The 23,490-nt window shown below is 43.3% G+C and overlaps 1 protein-coding gene across 11 annotated transcripts in view; it reads left to right on the top strand.

Annotated features, from left to right (window-relative positions):
* The window catches only part of syt1a (synaptotagmin Ia), a 118,607-nt gene extending 97,114 nt beyond the window's left edge, over positions 1-21,493 (top strand). For 8 of the 11 annotated variants that reach the window (XM_069520206.1, XM_069520203.1, XM_069520208.1 and 5 more), the window contains 6 exons: positions 1,735-1,860; positions 6,558-6,725; positions 8,060-8,227; positions 10,168-10,285; positions 15,860-15,993; positions 18,628-21,493. In XM_069520206.1, the coding sequence (XP_069376307.1) occupies positions 1,735-1,860; positions 6,558-6,725; positions 8,060-8,227; positions 10,168-10,285; positions 15,860-15,993; positions 18,628-18,834 (921 nt within the window). In that variant the 3' untranslated portion in view covers positions 18,835-21,493. The remainder of the gene's footprint in view (positions 1-1,734; positions 1,861-6,557; positions 6,726-8,059; positions 8,228-10,167; positions 10,286-15,859; positions 15,994-18,627) is intronic. The other 3 variants (XM_069520212.1, XM_069520211.1, XM_069520210.1) reach the window with 1 other exon arrangement.
* Positions 21,494-23,490: the final 1,997 nt, after the last annotated feature.

The raw sequence follows: 23,490 nt of genomic DNA, 5'->3' as shown, positions 1-23,490 counted from the left end.
TGAATATTTCATTTTACATTTGAAACAAGTGGACAAACGCAGAATGATGAATAGGCTCAACAAGTTCATGCAGTGAAACAGATTCCTGCAGCACGTCTTCATAAAGCAAATATAAAATCCTCTTAATAAATACATTTTGCCCTGTCTACACTACAAGGATATTTTGCTGAACAGACTTTTCCCTGTTTGTTTGTGCCCCTCGCTCGCAGGAGCAGGAGCTCACATGACTCACGTTTCAATTAATCAATTTACATTTTTAAAACAGTTATTGCGTTACCCTAACCCGAGCAATGCAAACTGTACTTTGCATCGTATATATTTAATCAATTACATCTGAGATCCACAATTGAAAACAACAGCGCTTGGACCTGTAAACAGATTTCACTCGTCACAACTTAACCAAACATAGCACTTACGAAAGCTTTTGGTTAAGGTTGACAAATAACTATCAGCAAAGATTTTGGTTTGGTGTTGAAGTTACTACAACCAAAGAAAAATAAGATCACTGAGCATGCTCACGATTATCTTCTCAGGTATTTGACCGATCGTTCACGCAGACGTTATCTCCCCCGTTCTTTACGTTTTGTACGACAAAGGTTGTTTGAACGGAGAAAATATCCGCAGTAGTGTAAACAAGGCCGTTAATCACCGCAAGCATTTCACTTGCTCCACTTTTCTCTGTTTTCCGAAACGTGAAAACCAAAAACTAATAACCAAAATTAACCAAAAGGCGGAGACCAAGTGGCTCAGCGGGAACATTTTAAAACCAATCAGTGTTGATCAGCCTTTTGCTTTCACATGAGCAACTTGACAAACTAATAGGAGCAGGCCCCCGATGTACATTACAACCCCCTCTACCAACACCTACCCACCCACCGCTGGCATGATGCTTCTAGCTACCATCGGCGTTGGGGGTCAACCTTACAGCTTTTCGGGGGTTATGATGACAATGCGACTGTTATGTTTGAGGGCGTGGCCAGACTTGGGAATGGGGAATCACACGAGAGCACTGGTTTGAACGACAGAGAATGCTCTGCATGCCTAACAGAGACGTCTTGGAAGGCAACGTTTGAAGCTGAATGATTGACCTTGAGAACCAGTCTTTGCCTCTTCAATCGCATGTTGGTCCTTTAACAGACTCCTCCACCCCCACCCCTCCTTCCCCCCCACCCACCCCCTCCCACACCTGCTACCCTCACCTCAGCACCAGGCTAATGATAAGGGCCACGTCGCACCTCTCACTCTCTGCCACTCCAGACACTTCCCAGTTTGCCAGAGACTTGATCTGCCTGAAATAAAATCAAGGGAATTGTCTTACTGTGATCTTTTCCAGAAGCATCTCTCTCTCTCTCTCTTCCCCCCCCCCCTCTCTGTCTTTCTCCCCTCCTCCTCCTCCCCCTCTTCTTCCTCTAATGCCTGCCCCATTGCTCTCATCTCTGGCGCCATCGTTTGATCTTTTCTCCCTTTAGACAGAAAAACCCAAAGATTGATAGAACGGCATCATCAGGGGACCAGGCCCGGGGCTTTAGTGCATCACAGAGCATGTCCTGGTGTTAACTGCTATGTTGTTTTAGTGCTTGCTTCCCCCCCCGTTCCCCCCTTACACACCATAAAACAAGTGGCAGCTTTTACAGGACTAGGTCCACTGGCAGGACCTGGGCGGGGAACGGCTGGCTGGGTGCTAGCACCAGCGACAAACAGGCGACACTGACTCTTGGTGGGTGTCTCCTTCAGGCCTTGAAGGATGAGGAGGATGCGGAGACAGGGCTGACCGAAACGGAGAAAGAGGCCACGCCCAAGGAGGACGAGAAACTGGGCAAATTACAATACTCCCTGGATTACAATTTCACGGAGAATACGGTAAGGATCTGTTCTCCGAATCTCTCTCAGTGTGTGTCGTTGTGACGAAAGGTCCTTCCCCGTAAGTATGGTCACCCCGAAACCTCTGAGGTGGTCCAACTTCTCATCCCTCCAGAGATTAACCAGGACCCAGCCCAGGTTTTGCACAACATTCTCCTTTTGTTTCATTACCACCACTGTGAACGGTGTGATCACTGAAGCTCGAGAGCGATCTCACAGGGATATCACGGTGGTCGAGTTTGTGCGGTGGCCACTGAGCCTTGTTAAAGATTCAGAGCACTATGGGGGATTCAGTCCATCTCTGAATATGTGTCTTTTCTTTTCAACCTGATTGAAAACAGCCCCTGCAGACATCCATCTGCTTCATTCTTTCCAGTGAGTGAGTGTTAAAAAGCCAAAATGAGGAAGAACATCAGCTTCCTGGCTCCAGATGTTGTGTGACAGATAATAGACACGGTGCGTGAACACAGGCCGTCCCTCTCTGGGTTACCTAACTCACCATTATAAACAGAAGTGACAGGCTGAGCTGAGACAGTAAACTGAATGCTCCTGTAAACACTGAGTCACACTCATACAGTAGGTACACCCTCCACACACACACACACACACAGTTCAAAAAAGGCGTCTCCTTTCCTGGTCACTCGATATCATAATTCTAGGAATCGTTCCGTCCGTGTCTCACAGATCTCAAGAACCATCTTATCAGCTTCACGTGTGTGTTGTGCAGTGTTGGATTTAGACACATGACACGTTCAATATCATTACAATTTGATTAAACAGGCGATCAGAGCTCAGCTGCTGGTCAGAAAACCCACTAACACAACATCTGGCTTTTGTCTGCAGTGGAAATGGATCAGCAGCAGCTCAACCACTGGTCACTTTTACAGTTTCCAAAGCACTTTGTGTGTATATATATATATATATATAGGTTCAGTCAATAATAATAGAAATACAATTTAAAGGTGCAGACACCATTTGTGTTCAACTAGACCCTTATTTCTTTTAGGGGAAAAGGAAATTGAGTCGTTTAATAGAAATGGATATTATGTGGACAATATTACATTTCACAGAGTTGATCTGTCATGTGCTGGGAGGCAGTGACAGGTCCCTGTATGAGGTTCTTGATTACTCTGGTAATAAGCTTCACAGTGGAGCTAAAGTGTAATGAATGGATGACAGTTTTCACGCTCTATGACAGTGACCTCGGAGACGCTGGGCTCGGCTCGCTGCCACTCCGCAGTTAAAGAAACTCACAACAGGCAGACGTAGAAACCCGGGGAGGCAGTCATTCATCCGACCCACTTTCAGCTCGGTGACACACACAGTCCAGAGGCGCAGTGGCCGTCAGGAAATATTTTTTTAATCCTCAGGCTTTGGGGTTTGTGCAATCAGTGTGAAGACCACAGAGCTGCTGAGAGAAAACCAGCACAGGCCACTGATTTAATGCCTTGGCTGTAGTTTCCTTTTTATGTTATTACAGAGTAAGTGGCATCTTTCAGAGAGGGAGCATGATGGAAACCATTATTGTCTTATTTATAGGATCATTTTGCAGTCACGATTCATGTAATCTATTAGCTGGTGAGGGACGCTATCTTTCTCCCGGAAGCCAATCACATATGATCAGACTTTATTTGCCCACAAATAAACAGAGATGAGGCTTAATGTCGTCCGGATCTAAAACAGCCATAAAAAGTAGAACATTAAACTTGAGTGTTTAAAAACAACGAGTCGAATTGTAAACAGTGTACGACGAGCGGACGGCAGAGTCTTGGCGTGGATATCCACTATCAAAAGCAGAAGCCCTGATAAATATTGGAGGCTAATTGGCGATGGGCTGTTGGGTTCTGAAATTTTAGATTATGGAGGAGAGGGTCACTGGGGGGGGGGGGGGCGAGAGGTGCGGGAGAACATGCAGAGATCCAGGCCAAACCAGGATTCAAACATCTTGCTGTGAGACAGTGTTCACGCATGGTGATGTCTCGTCCCCTCTGTAATGGGACAGCCGCAAGAACCAGCCCACTAGCTCCGAGATCGTGTTAATATGGGCTGATTCACAACAGCACAACATTTGATGTGTTGTTCGACCATGTGTGAAGGCAAAAGTGTTGATATCTTTTCCAAATGGATGCACTTGAATTTCTGGGTGGAAAATGAAAAGCGAGGGCCGAAAATCGTTTAAATGGCGGCGACGGTCTCAGTCTCATGAGAAACATGACAGATGTAGACCGAGAGAAGTTCAAACCAGACCTGCTATCACACGTCCTGCACACACCTGTCCAACAGCTGTCTGAAGAGAGAGCGGGACTGTCGGATTTGGACATTCGCAACCGTTGTTGGACACAGCGCCAAAGCATCAAAAAGGTTTAGAGAGATAATGTTTGACAATCGCTCCGACACGGGGTTCCAACAGATTCAGTCACCAGGTCTGGCTGCAGAGGGCGCTGTTGCTCAGTATGCTATTCATTGCTCTGTTCGCAGGTGAAGGGCAGGACCGTTGCTCTGTGTCCAGTCAGAATGTCAACTTTAAACTTTCTTACTATGAGGGGAGGAATTTCAAAATATTTCCTTTTAATTATTTATTTAAGAATTTTCCCCTTACAGTTCCTTTTTTTTTTTTTAAATAAGCCGCAAAGTAAATATTAGTCTGGAGGAGAATTATTGGAAGTGTGTGTGTGTGTGTGGTCACAGCAGATCCATGATACACTGGGACAAAGAGCTGAAGCACCAGTGATCAGTGTGCTGCTCAGTGGACTGAAGAGTAACAGAGAAGGGGTTAGAACCAGCAGCCCACCAGCGTGTCAGAGCCCGAGTCCTTCAGTAAACAGAAACACCCACACAGATGTGCAAACACACAGCCACAGCTGTTTATGTTCTTTGCTCTCAAAGGTGTGATGGCCGTTTAGTCAGCTGTCCAGGTTTTTAAATAGTACTTGTTGTCGGTGCCAAAACAAACGGACGGAAACAACTTCTCAAACATCGCTGCTCCTGTATTTTTAATCATCGTCAATGGAAACGGACAAAACTAAATATTTGAACTTAAATTACTAAATTCGTTTGTCAACATGCTGATATTAAGCAGGTGTAACGTTTACTTTGTGTGCCGTCTTAGTTTAGCACGTAGATGTACATAAAGATACTTCCTCCCACTGAATTTGAGAAAATAAAGTAAAAGCTCTGTAGACTCACAGCGAGACTAGTTTGTTATTTATATGTACTTTAACTTTGAGGCGTGTTATCTGCTGGAAGCTGTTTTCAATGAGTTTTTACAAATCTACTCCGTGTTGTGGCCGTCGGGTGGAGTTACGTACAGCGTCAGGAGAAATTCAGTCAGCTGAAGGAGCAAAAGGTTTCATAAACAACATTTCCAACCACATCCTGATTTTATCAGTTCTCGAGCATCAGTGCGTCTGTGAGTAAAGATGGTTTGACGTGCTGTGTCTGCCTCGGACCACGCTGATTGACGGCTGGAAATCAGAGGGACAGCATGCAGCGAGGAATTACCGCAGTCCAAATCCAAATCCAGCCTCGCAGCGCAAACAGTGCAAAACATGGTCTCATTTAGGTTCAGGTTAAATTTAAAAAAGCCACAACAACTGAGCATATTTTATTATCTGAGTTCTGAAGCTATTTTGGAGAATTAATCCTGATAAACTATATAAGTGATGAAAATATTTCTGTGTTTTCAACGTAAGAAAATGTTGTGCACAACCTGGGCAGAAGTAAAGTCTAAAATCCACGACATCCCATAATTTCCATGTACTTGAGGTGTGTTTACTGTTGTCATATGTTCGTGATTGCACATGTGTGTGTCTGTGGTTCTTTCACTGTTGATCGTGTGTAACACTTGATCATCTCATGAAGACCTTTCTCTACTGGAATCTCACCACCAACCTGTGAAAATCTGTAATCTGCAGCCAGCGTGCCTCTCAGATATGGCAAAGGAAAAAACTTTACTTATGAATGTGGATAAAAAGAACACACGTGGTAAAAGTAATACCAAGTAAATATGTTTTAAAACTAAACAGTGGATGTAGCCTTTACCCACTTATTAAACTATTTATTTTACCCTTTAAATCAGCTGCACCTTGTATCTTAGAGTCTTTCAACACATAACAATAAATCTTAACCTGCTTGATATTGGTGGTTATTTGCCTCATGCTGTTTACCACCTGGAGGTCATTGTTTCCCGCTCGTGCGTCACTGGAAGCTCCGCACAGTAAACTGATGCCGCTCCCGACAGCTGTACGGCTCCACGGCTCAGTGCCCTGGCCAGCCTCCAGATTGCTGCTTGATGGCTACCTGATAGGAAGTTGATTGAGTGACTAGCTGGGGCCTCCGGAGAGGTCTTTGAGCAGAGGCTCTGACTGGCAGGTCAATCAGCCTCCCGGGCCCCCCATTGTGGTTATCAATTATCGGCCTTATGTGAAGAGAACCGGCCCAAACTCCGCAGCCACTGACCGACTCCGCTGACACACATTTCTAAAATTGGCGCCAAAATGAGCCCGAAGCTTCTTCCTTGTGAAAGAATGACTCACAAAAACATGCGACTGTAAAACTCAAATGATTCAAAAATGTTTATTTGTCCAAGGTTCAGATTCTCTGAGAGGACGTTGGTGGGATGAAGGTGCAAGTTGTGATAATCTGGATGAGCCGTTGACATTCTGACGCATCACATCCTCTCACTCGTCCTCTCTTAGCTCATGGTGGGGATCATCCAGGCGGCAGAGCTGCCTGCGATGGACATGGGTGGCACGTCCGACCCGTACGTGAAGGTCTACCTGCTGCCTGACAAGAAGAAGAAATTTGAGACCAAGGTCCACAGGAAGACGCTCAATCCCGTCTTCAACGAGCAGTTCACCTTCAAGGTACGGCTCATGTTCAAAAGTTTGATTTCATTTAAATGCTCAGAAACATTTGTGCATTTCAAGCGCTTTTCTCTGCAGCTGAGGAGCTTTTGGTTCCACTGACAATCTGATTTGCATGCAGCTATGAATGTTGGGAAGGTGTGGAGACAGCAACCAGCTGGCACATTAACAAGCTCCTGACAGAATAGCTCTCACAGTTACACACACACACACACACACACACACACACACACACACACACTGAGGCTCAACGTGATCAGGATTAACACAGGCAGATGCACAGTTACACCCCGGCCTTGCCTCGGCCATAATGGATGCGGGGCTGTTGCTCGGCAGCAGGGAAAGTTTAGTTTTTCACCTGACAGTGAAGCTTGCAGGTGTTTGGTGTAAGTTAGATATAATGTGATGTGATATCCATCTCAATACCTGCTCTCTGTGTGTGTGTGTGTGTGTGTGTGTGTGTGTGTGTGTGTGTGTGTGTGTGTGTGTGTGTGTGTGTGTGTTCTAATTCCAAATGAGTGATGCGTTTTGGACAAACAGCAGGCGACAGGTGATTCTAAGCAGCTCTGACACCGTCCAGAATAAAAGATGATTTTGTGAGATAATGTCAGGGACGAACCACTGAATCTCTCCCACACTCTCGTTTTTTCTTGTTTAACGAATTATTTAAATTTAACAACTCTCATACAACTTTCATACACACCACTGTATTTATACTTTACTGTCAGGAAACTTTTTAAACACATCCTGATGAAATGTAGTCTTGTACAACAACAACACAAACTATGGCTGTTTAAACCATAGACTGTTTTTTAAAAATAAACTCTGTGTTCGGGAAAGTGAAGCTAATGCAGAAGTGTCCAGCAGAGGGCGACGCCACTGGTTGCAAAAAGAAGTCATGAAGATTATTCTACTTCTCAATTGATTTATAATATATATAAATTCTAGTTTCAAGTCTTCTTCAACAGCATGATGTTCATTTAATAAATCCTCGTTCCATTTAGAGTCAAATAGATCATAAAGCACTGTAGAAGACAGTAGCAACCTACAGGCACTCGTTTGTATTGCACACACATTGTCTGCACATCTGTAAGCTCTTGGTTTTTGTTGTATATCTTTTCCGACAGTTGTTCACTTCAACATTCAGCAAGTGAAACCTTGTTTATTTGTCCTGTCAAGAAAAAACACAGGCGCTGACACTCTGCTTTGACGTGTACGTGTGAGACTCTGGAACACAACACATTCTTTTTTTCCACACTTTGTTAAAAATGGGTTCAGATCAACTCGCAAGTTGTAAATGCTTTAAAAGTCGCCTGTTCTGGAATGTTCCTCAGGTCCCCTACGTGGAGCTCGGTGGGAAGACCTTGATAATGACGGTGTACGACTTTGACCGCTTCTCCAAACACGATGCCATCGGTGACATCAAGGTTCCCATGAATAAGGTGGACTTCAGCCACATAACAGAGGAGTGGAGGGATCTGCAGAGTGCTGAGAAGGAGGAGGTAAGAGTTGGCGGACACACACGTGAAAATCCCTTCTCCGAACAGGAGAAATGAGGAGGTTTAAAATCTAGTGTCTGAAGAATATCCCAATGATTGTTTCCCCGTGTTCAGCAAAGCATTTGTGCTTGAACTGCGGACGTGGTTCCGTGGCTGATGTAATCCGTCTCTCCTGGAAATGTCACTTAATCAGATGTCCACACTTCCCCTTCAATTAACACGAGTGTGACTTTCCAGGCAGCAGTTCAGGAGATTCAATTTTCATGGTAAATGTCACGGCATATCGCACACGTTGCCAGGGGAACCTCGTATTTTTTTTTTGCATTATGGTGCTTTGATTTAAAGGTTAATTATAACAGCGCTGAGCGGTGTTGTTCCAGCTGAAGGGCATCACTATACTTCCTTTACGTTCGGTTGCACCTGTCGCACATGACGGTTTTACACAAGGAGCGATTCTCTCGGGCTCGGGAAGGTGCCGAGGTCGACCATGGAAATGCTCCTTCCGTCTTTGTAACTGCTGAAAATGTAAAATGTGTTATTATTATTATCCAAATGCTCTATATATATGTGTGTCTGTGTTGAATAGTAAATGGGAATGAATAGAGGCGACAACACATTACATTAGTGTGCAGAGCAGTGTCCGACCCTCTAGCTGAAAATTACACCTATTTAAAAAGTTGAAAAGAGCCAAGTTTGAAGATTTTGCAAATGAGATTTATTTTAATTTAATTTTTTTAAATCCTGGGATTAAAGGAATGTGTGAATATCTTTGTGACGTCCCCCTCAGATCTGTTGTTAAAGAGAGAGGAAGTTCAGTCCAAACACCTTTTCACTGCTCTCGACCGGAATAATTAAGCGTACTCCCTCTGGCCTCCGGGGGAGTGTGTGTTTGTCTTGATTAAAATCCGGCCCTCGTCATCAAAGTGAAACTATTTAGTCACTGGTTCTGTACGTAAACCCCCCCGCCGGGCTATGGGATGATAAATGAAGAAATTAAATGACTGGGGCTGTGGCGGAAAAAACACACAGCACTCCTAAAGTGACACTTGAAAACAAGATAACTTGAAGAACAAAGTATTTATATTGAACAATACGCCTCCGGAATTCAAACAAGATTGATTCATTTATATTAGACAACAAAGCTGAGGGGACGTTACTCACCGTGTGTCCGCTCCTCCTGTTGGATATGACAAGCATGTGAACAGCTCTCTGCTCATGTGTGTGATAATAAATGTTGTGATGATGATTTGCCTGAACCAGTGAAGTGATTGCAGTCAGTACTTTCCCGGCTTTTTCCACTGATGAGTGACAAAGAAAGAAAATTCATATGGAAATGAAAGAAGCAAATAAATGAAAATAGATTAATACAAGTAAATAACTCAGATGTGTCGCTGCTCATCAGCCTCCACTGCGGCTGCGAGAATCAAATTCACGTCACGACCGTTCAGAGCGACTTATGGCTCTGCACCCGTACTCTGGAACCCAATCACTCAAACTTTTGCTCCTTGCTCCGTGGAACGTCATCCTGCGTTGCCGTCTCTGCAAACAAAACAACAACAATACACACAGGTCTTGTTTGTGCTTCCTCCACGGTGGAATGAGCTGTCAAATCCTATCAGGGCAGGGGGCGTCGCCTCTTGATCCTCGAGAACCTTCTATAGACTCACCTTTTTTAAGAAAACCTCTTACTGTGCCCTTTTACTTCATCTGCTGCACTTTGTCTTTTCTGTTTGTCGAGAGCAGAACCACAAAAACAACACGTCTAAAAAAAAAAAGGTAAATCTTCAGATCCGGTTGACTGAGCAGTGTCCAGTGTGCTGTGGAGGGGAGGTTACAGCCTCTTAGTGAGCATCTGCTGGGAATATGTGATGCAGTAAAACTGGATTTAATCTGTGCTGTTAAAAACTGTTCTCACCTCTGCATCGTCTCTGCTTCCCCGACAGCAAGAGAAGCTGGGCGATATCTGCTTCTCCCTGCGATACGTTCCCACCGCTGGCAAGCTGACCGTGGTCGTCCTCGAGGCCAAAAACCTGAAGAAAATGGACGTGGGAGGTTTGTCAGGTGAGGAGAAATGAGGCTCCGCATGTGTTCGTGCCCACTGAGTTTCAATCTGACAGGGCCTTTGTCTGTAATTATACATGCACTGCACTTTATGCATGCACTGTACTTTGCCTCCTCACCTACAGCTCTGTAACAACCCCAACACATCAGAGAGCACGATTACATCCACCCGAGATAAAAGGTCATTTGTGAGATGTTTAGATCCTGAAGAAACGTTCAGGCCTGATGTTTTGAGTTGGAGATGCATTAATGATTGTAGCGTGCACCAACAAGGAATAGAATGAAACCTATTCTTGTTCTGGTGTAGCACCAACACTCCAAGGTCTGATGTCATGGAAACTGAACGTGCCACCTGTTAAAGAGGAAGAGAGTATTGTACATATAACACCCAGAGACACAAATCTGACGACTGGAACACACAACGCAACGCAACGCAACGCAACACAACACGGGGTCGGTCTGTCTCCATCAGTCACCGGGGGAGAGATGTTTCATTTAAAACATGATAGACTCGAACACAAACCCACAGTGAGTTTCTCAGTTTTCACTCATAGGAAAGAAATTAAATGACTCTCCCCAAATAAATATCGGACACACTCACAGACAAACACACAATCATCTGCCCCCTCCCCCTCCCTCCTGCTTCTTCTTTGACTCTCAGTCGAACGAGCCAGAATGAAAAACCCTCCGAAAAAGGCCAGTTTCCTCTGCTACAGTACGGAGAAGTCAGACACTTCGACATCCTGCGCCGTGTCACATTTAATTGGAGCATGTTTTATCCGTGTGCGTTCATCCGTGGGGTTCAGGGTGAATTATTAGCGTACAGTAATAGCACAGTGCATGTTTTTCTAATTACACACAACCAGAATATACTCTAGATTGCAGTTTGAGTTTTGATTTAAATGTTTGTTAGTTGCGCCTGCGTTTCTGCTCTGAGCACAGCGGCAACACTTAAACGTGTAGCAGATGGATGAAATAATGGGCAGGTCTCTAATAACAATAATTAGCCTCCATCCACAAGGCGGCTCAGCCAGAGCTTAAGGAGGAGGACAAGTAATTGATGGCCTGGGATCAGCCTTCTCCTCTATTGTCATCCTGTTTACCGTGCCTAATTATGGCTCACAGAGGAAGATGTGGGTATTATCATTAACCAATGTATAATCAGAAATAATTCTTTTGATTGGCTCCTCATGAAACATCCCTCCAAATCTTCCTCCCGACTGCTCTTCTTAGAAAAACGGACGAAATCGAAATAAGATTTTTTTTTTTTTTTTTAAATGTCTTTCGGTGAGTCTCACAATTGCCGCTGTTCAACCGCGGTGATGCACCATGTTCTTTAGCTGTCGTCTCAAAATAATCCCAGCCTCATTACAGACAACTTGCTCCTCTCTCCTCTTCAGCCGGCTCCATAGCTGATGTAAAGTTCCAATAAATATCCACTTTGTTGCAGAAAGAAGAGTTTAAGTTATAAAAGCCTGAAAATGCAGCGGCAGGCGAGTTCGTCCTTGTGTGAGAATCTCTTCGATGTGTCGTTTCATTCTGTGTAATAGTTGTTTAAAATGGTGCATTCTACAGTATTCCTACTTCATCCTCGGCCCGCTGCCCCGTGAAGGGTGAGTCAGACTCCAAAGTGTGTCGGACACAAAGGCTGAACGTCTGAAAGGCTAAATGGTTTATAGAGGCGGTGGCGGCGGCAGAAGTGTTTTGTCCCACCCCTCTTTGTACTGCTCAAGGTGTCCCAGAGGGCCGTGAGGCGGCACATACCCAGGTAATGGGCCACAGTGGGGGAGGTTATCAAAGCACACGGGCACCGCGTCGGCGCTAATGAAGCCGCACTGCCTCGACCCGGTGCTCCAGCTCACCATCAACCCTCTCGGCGCCGGGGTTTATTTGTCTTGTTGCTCTGGGTGGTTGGACTTGGAGGCTTTTTCTCCCAGGCAGTGAAGAAACAGGCCCGAGGGATCATTGAAATGATGAACAGGCCTGAGAGAAGAAAGCAATTTGAAAGTGATTAAGGATTTCAAAATGTACTTTGTCAGAATTTTTTTGCTTTAATAAATGCAAATTCCAAAGATGTCGATAACGAGAAGCGGATGAGTAACAGAGGGATTTTCTAAGCTGTCGGATAATTAGGATTCTCAGAGCGCAACGCAATCACAATGGTTTGCATTGTGTTTTTGTGAAGGCGGTTAATGTGGGTCTGAGTTTCACTGTAAACACTTAGTCGTGTGTGTGTGTGTGTGTGTGAGATTCACAGCTGAGTGTGTAAAACTGAACTGACAGTCACCACTGGGTTCATCCACCGTGACAAATCCAAAATGAAACAAGGAAAGCCAAAATGACAACCAGGCGATATTTAACCCTGCCACAGACACCACACCGAAACTTTAGGAAGACACTCCCTCTGTGTTTGGTGTTAATGTGACTCTGTAATAAAAGTATTGCAGCTTAAGTTGTGACAGGACGTCCTCACCAAACTAGTCCCAGTGAGAGATGGCGTTAATCCACAGGTTCAAATGCAAACTATAAGTAACCACTGTAAAGTGATTCTGCCTCAGAAGCTCTGCTTGACTCCAGATAACAGAGCACAACACTTAAAAAAAACCTGCTTCTCAGAAATGTACGGACGATTGATGGTGCATCACCTCATAAAACCATCCAGGCCTCGGATGACTAACCCTTTGAATAGTGAAGACGAGCCTCTGCGCTGCGCACACATGTGAGGAAGAGCTCTGCCATCAGTAGCGCTGCCATTCATCCGTAACATGGGATGAGATTACATCCGTCTGGGATGAGATGGTAAAAGAAGGGCCGGATATGAGGTACGTCGAGCGCCCGAAACTCAATAACGCCAAACTCTCATCGGCTGCCCAGGAAGATAAGGGAGCGTCTGCAGCGATGTGGCGCCACAGGTGTTTTCTTTTTTATCCAGAGAAAGAGTTATCTCCCGTTTTCCCATTCAGCTGATGTGTCGTGTTTATTCAGGCCCAATGAGAGGATGCATGACCTGCACTTTACATACTGTAGCTCCATTATGGCAGGAACGACTGTACCATCTCTGCTCTGTCGTCATGACTACAACAGGAACCACGGTTTGGAGCATTGTGTCTTCCAAAATCCATAAAGTAAATGTTAAAGGAAAGTAATAATCTGTGTGTTTAACTTCCCTGGCTACCTTAACTAGCGTACGATACAGTTGTAACTAGTTATATTACAACTTATATATTTTTGATTAACTGCATCAGGTTTTTATTCATTTTGGGGGAAGTTTGAACTCCAGTGGTCTCAGCCAACATATTCCTCATGCACCAGTTAATCCTCATGCTGAGCCTGGATCTTCTCTGGGTTAGAACAGACTAAATCTGATTTTAGCTCTTCACTGCAACACAAACAATTTCTGCTTCTTTATTTGTGTGTCTCCTACACGAACCATCGACTTCGTGCCACGCAGCCGCCGCCCCCAGTCATTTATGTGTCAATCAAATACGTATACTGGTCTGGTTTTCTTTTACAAGTTTTTCTTTTCAGAAGAAAATGTTTAAAACTTAAACTGCAGACATGTTTTTTTTTTCAAGAAGCTGATGAAAAGAACAAGAAACGCTGCGGGGACGGTTGTCATTACAGAGTCAGAAATGAGAAACCACTCGAAAATAAATTTGTGAATCTGCCGCAACGTATAATACAGACATAAGAACGGTGGCTGCGTGTGAACAGACATCTCCAACAGTAAGGACCTGTCAGTGTTTCTGTGAATGTGTTTTTCAAATGCCAAATCGAACAATGTGAGAATGTTGAGGTCGTTATAAGAGTTCGTGCACAAATCTCAAGGATCTCTGTGTTTGACTTTCTTTAGTCTGTGAACTTCAGGACACACAGGAGGATTTTCTCCGAGTGAGACTTTTAGTTCGGTCGACAACATTCCCAGTGTTGAAGCTCTCGGTTTTTTAAATGTGAGACACTGAGTCGATGGATGGAAACAGGAAATAAAAGGCTCACTCTTCTGTTTGACACAAGGCTGGTGAAGAAGAGCTCAGTTCACTATTGGATGTATTCATTCTCTTCATTAAGTGACAACACACAGTCCTCATTCACTGTTTCTATCAACCCAGCGCTCCGTCTCCTCTCAGCAGGAGAGTAATAATGGACACCTACTCCATTAGCAGCCTGCCATACCTTTTATATTCTGTCTCTGCCGTTTACTTACTCTTCAGTTTTTCCATCTCGCTCTGTTTTTTGTGGTTTTCTCTCCATATTCATGTCAGACGCCCTGGACGGGTCTGCAATCACGTCCTCATCCTCCTAAATTCGATGAAAGATTAGGGAGCGAAGCTTGTTCAGTGTTTTGCTCGAAATCCAACGATCTTCCAACCTAAGACTGAGATTTTTTATTTTATTTTTAAAAAACCATGATAAACACTTAATGCGTATGGGATCCAGAGATAAATCCAGATTATTAGAGCAAGCGGCGTCTCAACGACTAATTAGAAGCCCCGATTCAAAACCCTTATTATTCATTCTGATAAACTGTGAGGCTCAGTGTTTCGATGGGATATCGTCGGCCTCAGGCGAGTTCCTACCTTATTAGCATTTCTGAGATTATTGAGGTTATTTGTCTCTAAAGCGCTGCTTTGTCCTGGATGATGAACGACGCAGAGTGTTTTTCATTTAGTTTTCGTTCCATTCCTCAGGATTGTGTCATTACGGGGTCTTCACACGTTTTTCATCCTTCTGGTCTTGCCCTGGTTATTTATTCCATTTATATTCATTCATTAATAACATGGGATGTCCAGAATGTAGTAGCAGCACTCCATCAATCAGACCTTTATGATATTATTTACAACTTGACCATGTGTTCAAACAAATCGAGAACGAGCACCTGTGACATGTATTGTCAGATTCTCTAAATTAATTAGCACCAACATGATGCAGCAGTAGATATTACTTAGTGAGAATAAAGGGAATAAATTAGCCGAGCATTTTATCTTTGAATCACAGTAATTACTGAATCCGTCCATTCATCTGTTGAAAAATGACCCTGGAACTTTTTACATTCTCCAGCTGCTCGTACTGTGGATTCATTAGAACCTCTCTCTGTGTGAAACTTGACTGTCTCACCTTGTCCCTTTAATGGCTCAATCAAAGCTGAAAAACATTTCTCTCACAGTTTGAAAAGGCGATTACTGCCGACCCACTCGTCAGTTCTCTCCGAGCCCAAACTCTCCTCTCGTCCAATTTAGTTTTGATGACCATTTTGAGAGTGTAAACAAATCATGAGGAGCAGCGTCACGTCATAAATGAAACAGACGGCGGTTTGTTGTTTTCAGACACACACACACACACACACACTCCACCTGATTGCCACAGAGTGGATGAAGCCGACCACTTGGGTCGTACTTGAGATGGTTTCAGACAGATGAAAACGAGGCTGGGGTTAACTGAGTGATTTGAAAAACGCAGGGCCGTCATTACTCCGCTGTTTAAACCCCGCCGCTCTTTGATTTAAGAAAATCGTAAAACTTTGTGAAAGAAGTAGAGAAAGATGTGTGGAATGATTTGTGTGTTTGTTCTCTGCAGATCCATATGTGAAGATCCACCTGATGCAAAACGGCAAGAGGCTGAAGAAGAAGAAGACGACAATCAAGAAGAACACCCTGAACCCTTACTACAACGAGTCCTTTAGCTTTGAGGTCCCATTTGAACAAATCCAGGTACGTCTTCCTCCGTCAACAGAATCAGAACAGATCCTGCCAACATTCGGCTTCATATAAGAACCGATGAGCGGGCGCTCATTTACCAAATAATCAGTTTAGAGGCTTTTCATTATAGGAGTGTAATAAAAGGTACTTCAGTTTAACTCAGCCTGGGTTTTACAGTTTGACAAGCTAATCGCTCGGTGGACGTGATTCTCTGCACCTTGTTATTGCCTGTAGCATGTAGCTCAGGGCTATTTGTGGCATGTCTTACAATAAATTCAATGCTCGTTATGATTTAGCGAAGTATACGATGCCTGTATTGACGTTTCAAGACAAAGACGAAGTAAAGCTTGAATCTTTTTTTTTTCCAGAACATTAGAGAAAGAATGAAACTGTGCCACAACAGAAGAAGTGATGAACAACATTATCTCCTCAGGCAGGATAGTAATTCAAATCAAATTGATTAAACCTGTCACAGCTCACAAATCACAGGTTTGGGTCCACAAGCCTCAGATTCAATTTAAATTGCGTTGATCCCAATCAACCCCCGTCCAAATCAAGCTCTTATTTAGAGCTTACACCAGCATGTTGGTGGAAATTTGCATTTCTTATCTCATCACCGGGAGCCAGGTTGATCGTTAAATAATTATTAGCCAGTGATTGAATCATAAACTTGTCATTGATTGGGTGAAAGGCACGAGAGTGAGATTATTATGCAAGAGAAAAACTTAAAGGTCAAGTTAAACTGCAGCGACGCCACTTGAGGAGGTTTTAAATGTGAAGCTAATGAGCTGTTTAACATCACTGAGGCTCTGTTACATCTGATTTTAAATAAAAACACTCTGACAACATTCACTCTGAGTGTTTAGGAGAAAAATAAATACAGTTTTAGTTTGTAAATCGATTTCTCTGCAGATTTTCTTTCTTCATCTAAAATTTACAGTCGCTCAACGAGAGCTTTTATCAGCGGAGGCGGAGCGTTGGATCGGAAGTTGAACTTGACCTTGGGACTATTTGCGTAATTAATCTAAAGATTTTAATTGTCTCCGAGATTGTGTGGGAATTACAAGTAGTGCTTTTAATTGGTCTATCACGTTACACTAACAGAGGGTTTGTTATTTCACAATCTCCTCCGCACACACAATTAGCTGCTAGCACTCGGTGACACCACTTAGATTAATTTGTTTTCATCCACTGTCTCTTACTCACCGTTTTTTCTTTTTTTTTTCTTTTACCCATAATGCCACATGCAAACTATGCAACCTTGACTCTCCGTGTTGTTGACGCTCGCAGATGAAGAAAACAATCCAGACAAAACCTGTTTATTTAAATATCATGTTTTATTCACCAAGACGACTGACAGTGTTTTTATAATCGTAGATATAGAACATAAAATAACACGAGACTCAAACATCCTTGTTTTAAAAGAACCAAAGTCAGTTATCATCTTATATTGAAGTATATTTTTTTTATTTTAAATTATTCCAGTGTTGGTCTCAATATAAAAATTAAAAAGAAAATAGAATAGTTCAGTATTTTGTGAGATGAGAAGATCTTTTTTTCTGGACATTAAATATCTTACTAACACATTTTTCAGATAAATGCAATTTAAATGTTCTATATAAGCTTTAAAAAACAGTTTTAGCTTCATAGAAAAAGAAGAACCTCTGCGAGACAACTTGAATTATTCATTGGGAGTAATGATGATTGTCGGGGGAGCGGTTAGAGTTTGGACAGTTCTGACTGGTCGGTGACGATTAGTGAGATTCTGTTAATCTCCCATGAAAGAGTCTCGTTCTCAAAGAGCAAGTTGAAGGTGAACTGTCCCTTTAAAAAATCAACTAACCTCGACTGGCCGTCTGAGAACCTTCAGTATTTCATTACATGGCGTGTTAGACACGCTCTCAGAACAGTGGTTCCGTGCTCATGCAGGTGGCGGTGGCTCCGTCTCAGTTTGCCGGTGGATCGAAACTTAATCAGGGCTCTTTGTGCACTAATTCATATTCTGAGCGAGAGGCTGACGCCCAGGTCAGTCCTCCTCGCTGCGTCCCTTTGAATAAACACGTGCAGTCTCCGAGTAATCAAACACACACACACACACACACACACACACACACACACACACACACACACACACACACACACACTCGGCTCTGATAAATAACGGAGGCCTGGTCTGGAGGGTCACGTACTGTTAATCAGCATTAGTGTATTACGTAGAGCGATAATCACGGATGGTTTAACACACAAACATACATCTTCACTCTCTGTAACAACCTGTGAGTCAGTGGTTTTATTTACTAAGCTTCTAAAAATACAGATTTAACGACTCTGCACTCAGAAGACGCTTCGTTGAAAAATCCTCACAAAAGAAATCAAGGATGTAGTTTTCACATTTCTGTTCTATCGAGAGGCGGCAGGAGAACTGGGTCATGAGTGTGAGCAGCACATGAGAGAGAGGAAGAGCAACACCTAGAGGAGCTCAGCAACAGCAGACCTCCGGAAAAACAAGTGCAAGGAGACACAAGACAGAAACGTCTTTGCTCTATGTCTAATAATCCAGATTTGTACTCGTCCTGTGAAGTGGCTCATTTTTCATCTGCTTTAAAAACCCCTCCGTTCATCCCCCGGACTTCTCTCTCTCCACAGAAAGTCCAAGTTGTTATAACCGTTCTGGACTATGACAAGATCGGCAAGAACGATGCCATCGGCAAAGTCTTCGTGGGCCTCAACAGCTCGGGGACGGAGCTGCGCCACTGGTCCGACATGCTGGCCAACCCCAGGAGACCCATCGCTCAGTGGCACGTGCTGAAGCCCGAGGAGGAGGTGGACGCTCAGCTCTCCACCAAGAAATAGACAGGGCCCTTTCAGCACCTGCCTTGTAGTACTCTTTAGCCAGTATGTGTAAATACCTCAGTGATATATGGGTCCATCCATGTAACCCCCCCCCCCCCCCCCCCCCCCCCTCCCTTGTCTTTCAGCCCTGAATCTCACAACGATCCCTAACTGTTGGAACTTCCTGTCACGTCATATCCTCCGCTTTTTCTATCAGGTCCCTACTTTTCTCTTTTTTTATTTTATTGTTTCTATTCTTCTGTTCCATTCTGCAGTTTCTTTTCTCCATCATCGAGCCCTGAAACGCCCCCTGACCAAAAGCCCCCTTCTTTTAAGCAATATGATCTGTATAGATAGCGCATGACTGAAAGAATTTATTGTACCACAGTTGTATATATAAGTATGCAGACAAAAATGATTTCTAGTTTATGTGTTTGTATGTTGTTACCCGTTTCCTAATCTGTGTATATCTTGATGTTTTTAATAAGATGTTCTATTTTAAATTATGTAAATGCAGATATAGAGGAAAGCCAATATTATATATCCCAGGATTTAAAAATTCTACCTTATTACCTTATTGCATTCCAGATATAAAAAGGAAAAAAAATTAATTCCAACCTGCAAGACGCTAGTGGGGATATATTCACGTTGTAAAGGACGACGTCAGCGAAGGATCATCACAGAAACCGATGAATATATAAAAACACAAAATACAAGGCCATTAACTGCTATGGTTCTGTGGGAAAAACAAATTATGCTGCTGGAAATAATACAAGCACATGATTTCTTATGACTTTTTCTACTTATTTCTCAATCAGAGGACCTTTGTGTTTAGCTTGATGCTCCGTTACCAGAGACAAGAGTCGATACAAACCCGTTAGCGCTTCGTTTCCCCGTGTTTGCCCGTTTCCTTCTAAGTGAAGTAGGTCCTCGTTTCCAAGGCCGTCGTTCACTTCCACTGGCTTTTGAAATGTCTGCCTCCGAACCCAGACTCATTTCTTCAGAAACAAAAAAAAAAAGCACCAAGCTGTAGCCATCGTGTCTTTAAGCTAATTTAACAATATTTTGTTACGTGCTTACTTTAAACAGCCTTGTAGTCGTTGGAGGTTTGTTGCATTCAGGCCGGGGTCCGAGTTCAAAAACAAACAGGGAGTCGTGACTCCGGTTTTAAGAAGAATATTTTTTAGAGCAATTCAGCGTCTTGACTATTTTTAGTAAACTGCATGATTTTTTTTACAATCTTTACTAAAGGCTGGGACGGGGGGAAATCTACTGACACCAGGGGACGCTCTTCTGACACGATCCCCTTTGCCTTCAATCAGAGGAGAGGAGAAGAAGAAAAAAAAAAATCGTTTAAACTTTGGGTCAGTGTAATATTGACAGAGGTGAAGCGAGTTTCTAAACACTGCCATTTCCAGGGAGGTGACCCGCGTGGAGATCCTCCCTTCATGCACACACTCCCACTTGTTGGTGGTTGTAGCTTCGGTTTATCGGGAACAATGTCTTCGGCTGCAATGGTGCCCTCGATCGCAGTCTTTGCTTTGCGTTGCCTTCTCACAGTGACAATAGAGCTAGCCATGTTTTACTGCCAGTTTGACCTTTATGTGGCTGCTGTTTTGCACTGGATGTCTGTGAACGAGCTTGTTGACTTCTTTAGAAAACCTTTTTTTTTTGGAGCGATTGTCGGCTGGTTTTATTTCAGGACACGTGTCCGGGGGGGGCAGAGATCCTCCTGCTCGATTAAACTTGAACGAGTCTCAGTCGAGCGCCTGAACCTCCGCCAAGGTCCAACAGTCTCCTCAAATTCAATCAAGCCGCTCCGAATTAACCACACTCAGATATCAGTCCTCTGAACATGGCTGATTCATTTCAACAAGATCGCTGCCGTCTTTCTTAGAGAAACTAACACGAATCTAGAAAAATGAAATCTGTCTTATAGTTCCAGAAATGTCTGTGACATAGAAACATTCGTCTTATCGGTTTCACACTTGAATTTGGTTCAATTTAGTTTAATATTAAAAAAAACTTCTAATAAACAAGCAGCTGTTTGTGCAGCAGCTCAATAACGTTTCCAGTTTCAGAAAGAAAATCTGCAACGAGCTTCACCACAGACCAACAAACAGAATCCGGATTCGATTGAGGGAGCGTCCCTGAACTCCAGAAAACGTTACCTTGGCGGAGGTCAAAAAAAAAAAAAAATCAAGAAAGCACTGATGACAAATCATGTTTCAGCCAGCAGCAGTTTCCTCCGTCTAGTTTTGTTGTCGGCACAGGACTACACCAAGAGAAACAACCGTACAAGTTAATGGTCTGTGTAGGCTACCAGTCCATCATGTCCTTTACTACGGGTCCAATTAGGAAAGGAAATAAGTTTTACTCCATGAAAACCATGAAGTCTCTTATCTCGGAGGAACCTCTTGCATATACTCGATGCTATAGCTTCAGGAGGACTTTCTAAATGTTTTCAATGTTATTGTGTAGTTGATAGCACTATTATGAAAAAGCTACGTGTCATTCCATAGGAGTCTGTTGAGGACTGCTTTGTGTATCACTGTGACTGCCGTGTGTGCTTAGAGATGTAGACTTATCAGTAGGTAGCGAAAAACCAGTTTGTTCTGTAGTGATGTCGTAGCGTTTAATGCCATTTTCCCTTCTACACAGAAAGAGAGAGAGAGAGAGAGAGAGAGACAAAAAACAAACCACGGTGGAGTGATGTTTGACGATGTTTTATCCGAGCGGGTCGCTTCACACAGCATTTTGTTGAGCACTGTGCAATATTTGTATGTTCATCCCATAGTGTTAACTTGGGTGGCGTTGCCTGGGAAAGGAAAGATTCCAACCCTAGAGGATGATGGGAGTCCAGAGAGATGTTTTGGTTAGGACACAGCACACGTAGATTCAGCGCACAGCTCGGAGCTTGTCGCCTGTCGACCTCTTGTTTAGGGTTCCCTCCCTTTCTCGCTGGTTTGTTTTCTCCTCTTGCACACAGTTCCAGCATCAGAAGCTTCAGGGAGTTTAATACCAAACCACTCGCTACATTTAAAATATCCCCTCGAAAATGCCGTGTATATATATATTTACATAAACGTGTGAAAACATGTAGAATCAATATGAAGTGATAAATAGGATTATTCAAACGCAGATTCATTCTATCTCTATATGTCTATCGATCACACACCAGACGTCATCGCCAACGTTTCCTTTTCCATCATGGATCTTTGTTTTACTTGTTGATTCAAAAAAACAAACTTTTTCTATTCGAGATGAAAAATCTGAATGTACAGTACAAACCGTGTTGGTGTAGATTCCTTTAACCGTGAGATTAGATGTACTTTGCACTTTTTGTTGTAAAAAAAAAAAACTAAATAGTCATTTTCTTTATATTTTTTCAACTATTAGATTTTCATTTTATAACCCCCCCCCCCCCGCCCTGTCTGATCGTGTTCCAGAACCATCGACTCTACTTTAAAACAGCTGCATTAATCTCAGCCCCTCGCCAACACACCGAGGGACTCTTTTTATTTCACGTGTTCATTCGTAGATTCATGAATTCCAGTTCAGCTTCAGATCTAAATAAAAGAAATGGATTAAAGTTTGAGGCTCGGCAAAACGACCGTGAGCAGGAATACTGACAGAAATATGTGATTAGAGCTGAGAGAAAATCCAGCAGGAGTGTGACAGACAGGCTGCATGTATCAGGGAATCCAGTAATGGGCGGCATCGCAGAAACCCATCGGATTGGGAGGCCTGCGGGGGAAAAGACCCCATAAAGCAAAAAGCCATTAACTGCACTGCAACGCAATGCTCCTCTTATTACGGTTTCCTACCAAAGTACGCACGCATAATCAAACCCCCCAAAAACAAACCTGATCAAGCTCCCTGTGCGACCAGGAACTCAAGATTCTCTCCAGTGACAAAAAGCCACACTGACCTTTCAGAAACAAAGCTGTGTAAAGTCTTAGAATCTGATGCTGTAGAAAGATCCTAGTTGCCTTCGTGTATATCAACTGCCTGCTTGAGTATTTTGTGTGTGGAACTTTTCTCTGTGATCTCGTAGAACTGTTTGGGGTGTTTTTTCCTGCCATATCGCTCGCGGTGACTGCGAGCCGCCGACGGTTATATTTGCTGTGTATACCTTCATTTTTGACGAGGTGTTTTACAGTTTCGTTTCACTTTGTGTAGTGATTCACTCTGTGGAGTTTTCTGACTGTTGTTATATAACTTCATATACACAAATGATCAATAAAAATGTTTTATTTCCTGTTGATACAGAAGCTTATCATGTCGTACTTTCATTCTTACGATGCACCGAGCTTCATTAAGGCAGAAAAGGAGGCTGTCAGTGTCTCTGATGGTGTCTTATAATAATAATAATAGTAACACAGTGTATTGATCACCGTGCAGCGCTGCAGTGGGAGTATCGATCTGCAGAAGAGGCGTGAGTCGCTGCTGCTGAACTAACTCCACTAATATCCAACAGAAATGTGCCTCCATGCTTCACTTCGATGACAAATCCCATTTTCACTGATGTTTGTCTCTAAACTTTGAACTGGCTGAGCATCATGTGTTAGAAAGGTCACTACTGCCCCCCAGAGGACGTGCAGCAGCTCCGCACTGTGTGTGTGTGTGTCTGATAGTATTTATTCTTTACATAGTCTCAATAAATAATTCAGATTT

Source organism: Paralichthys olivaceus, chromosome 23, assembly GCF_024713975.1.
Source record: "Paralichthys olivaceus isolate ysfri-2021 chromosome 23, ASM2471397v2, whole genome shotgun sequence".
Classification (NCBI taxonomy): Eukaryota; Metazoa; Chordata; class Actinopteri; order Pleuronectiformes; family Paralichthyidae; genus Paralichthys; species Paralichthys olivaceus.
Note: the sequence above shows the minus strand (reverse complement) of the source record. Positions and strands in the feature narration are given on the sequence as shown.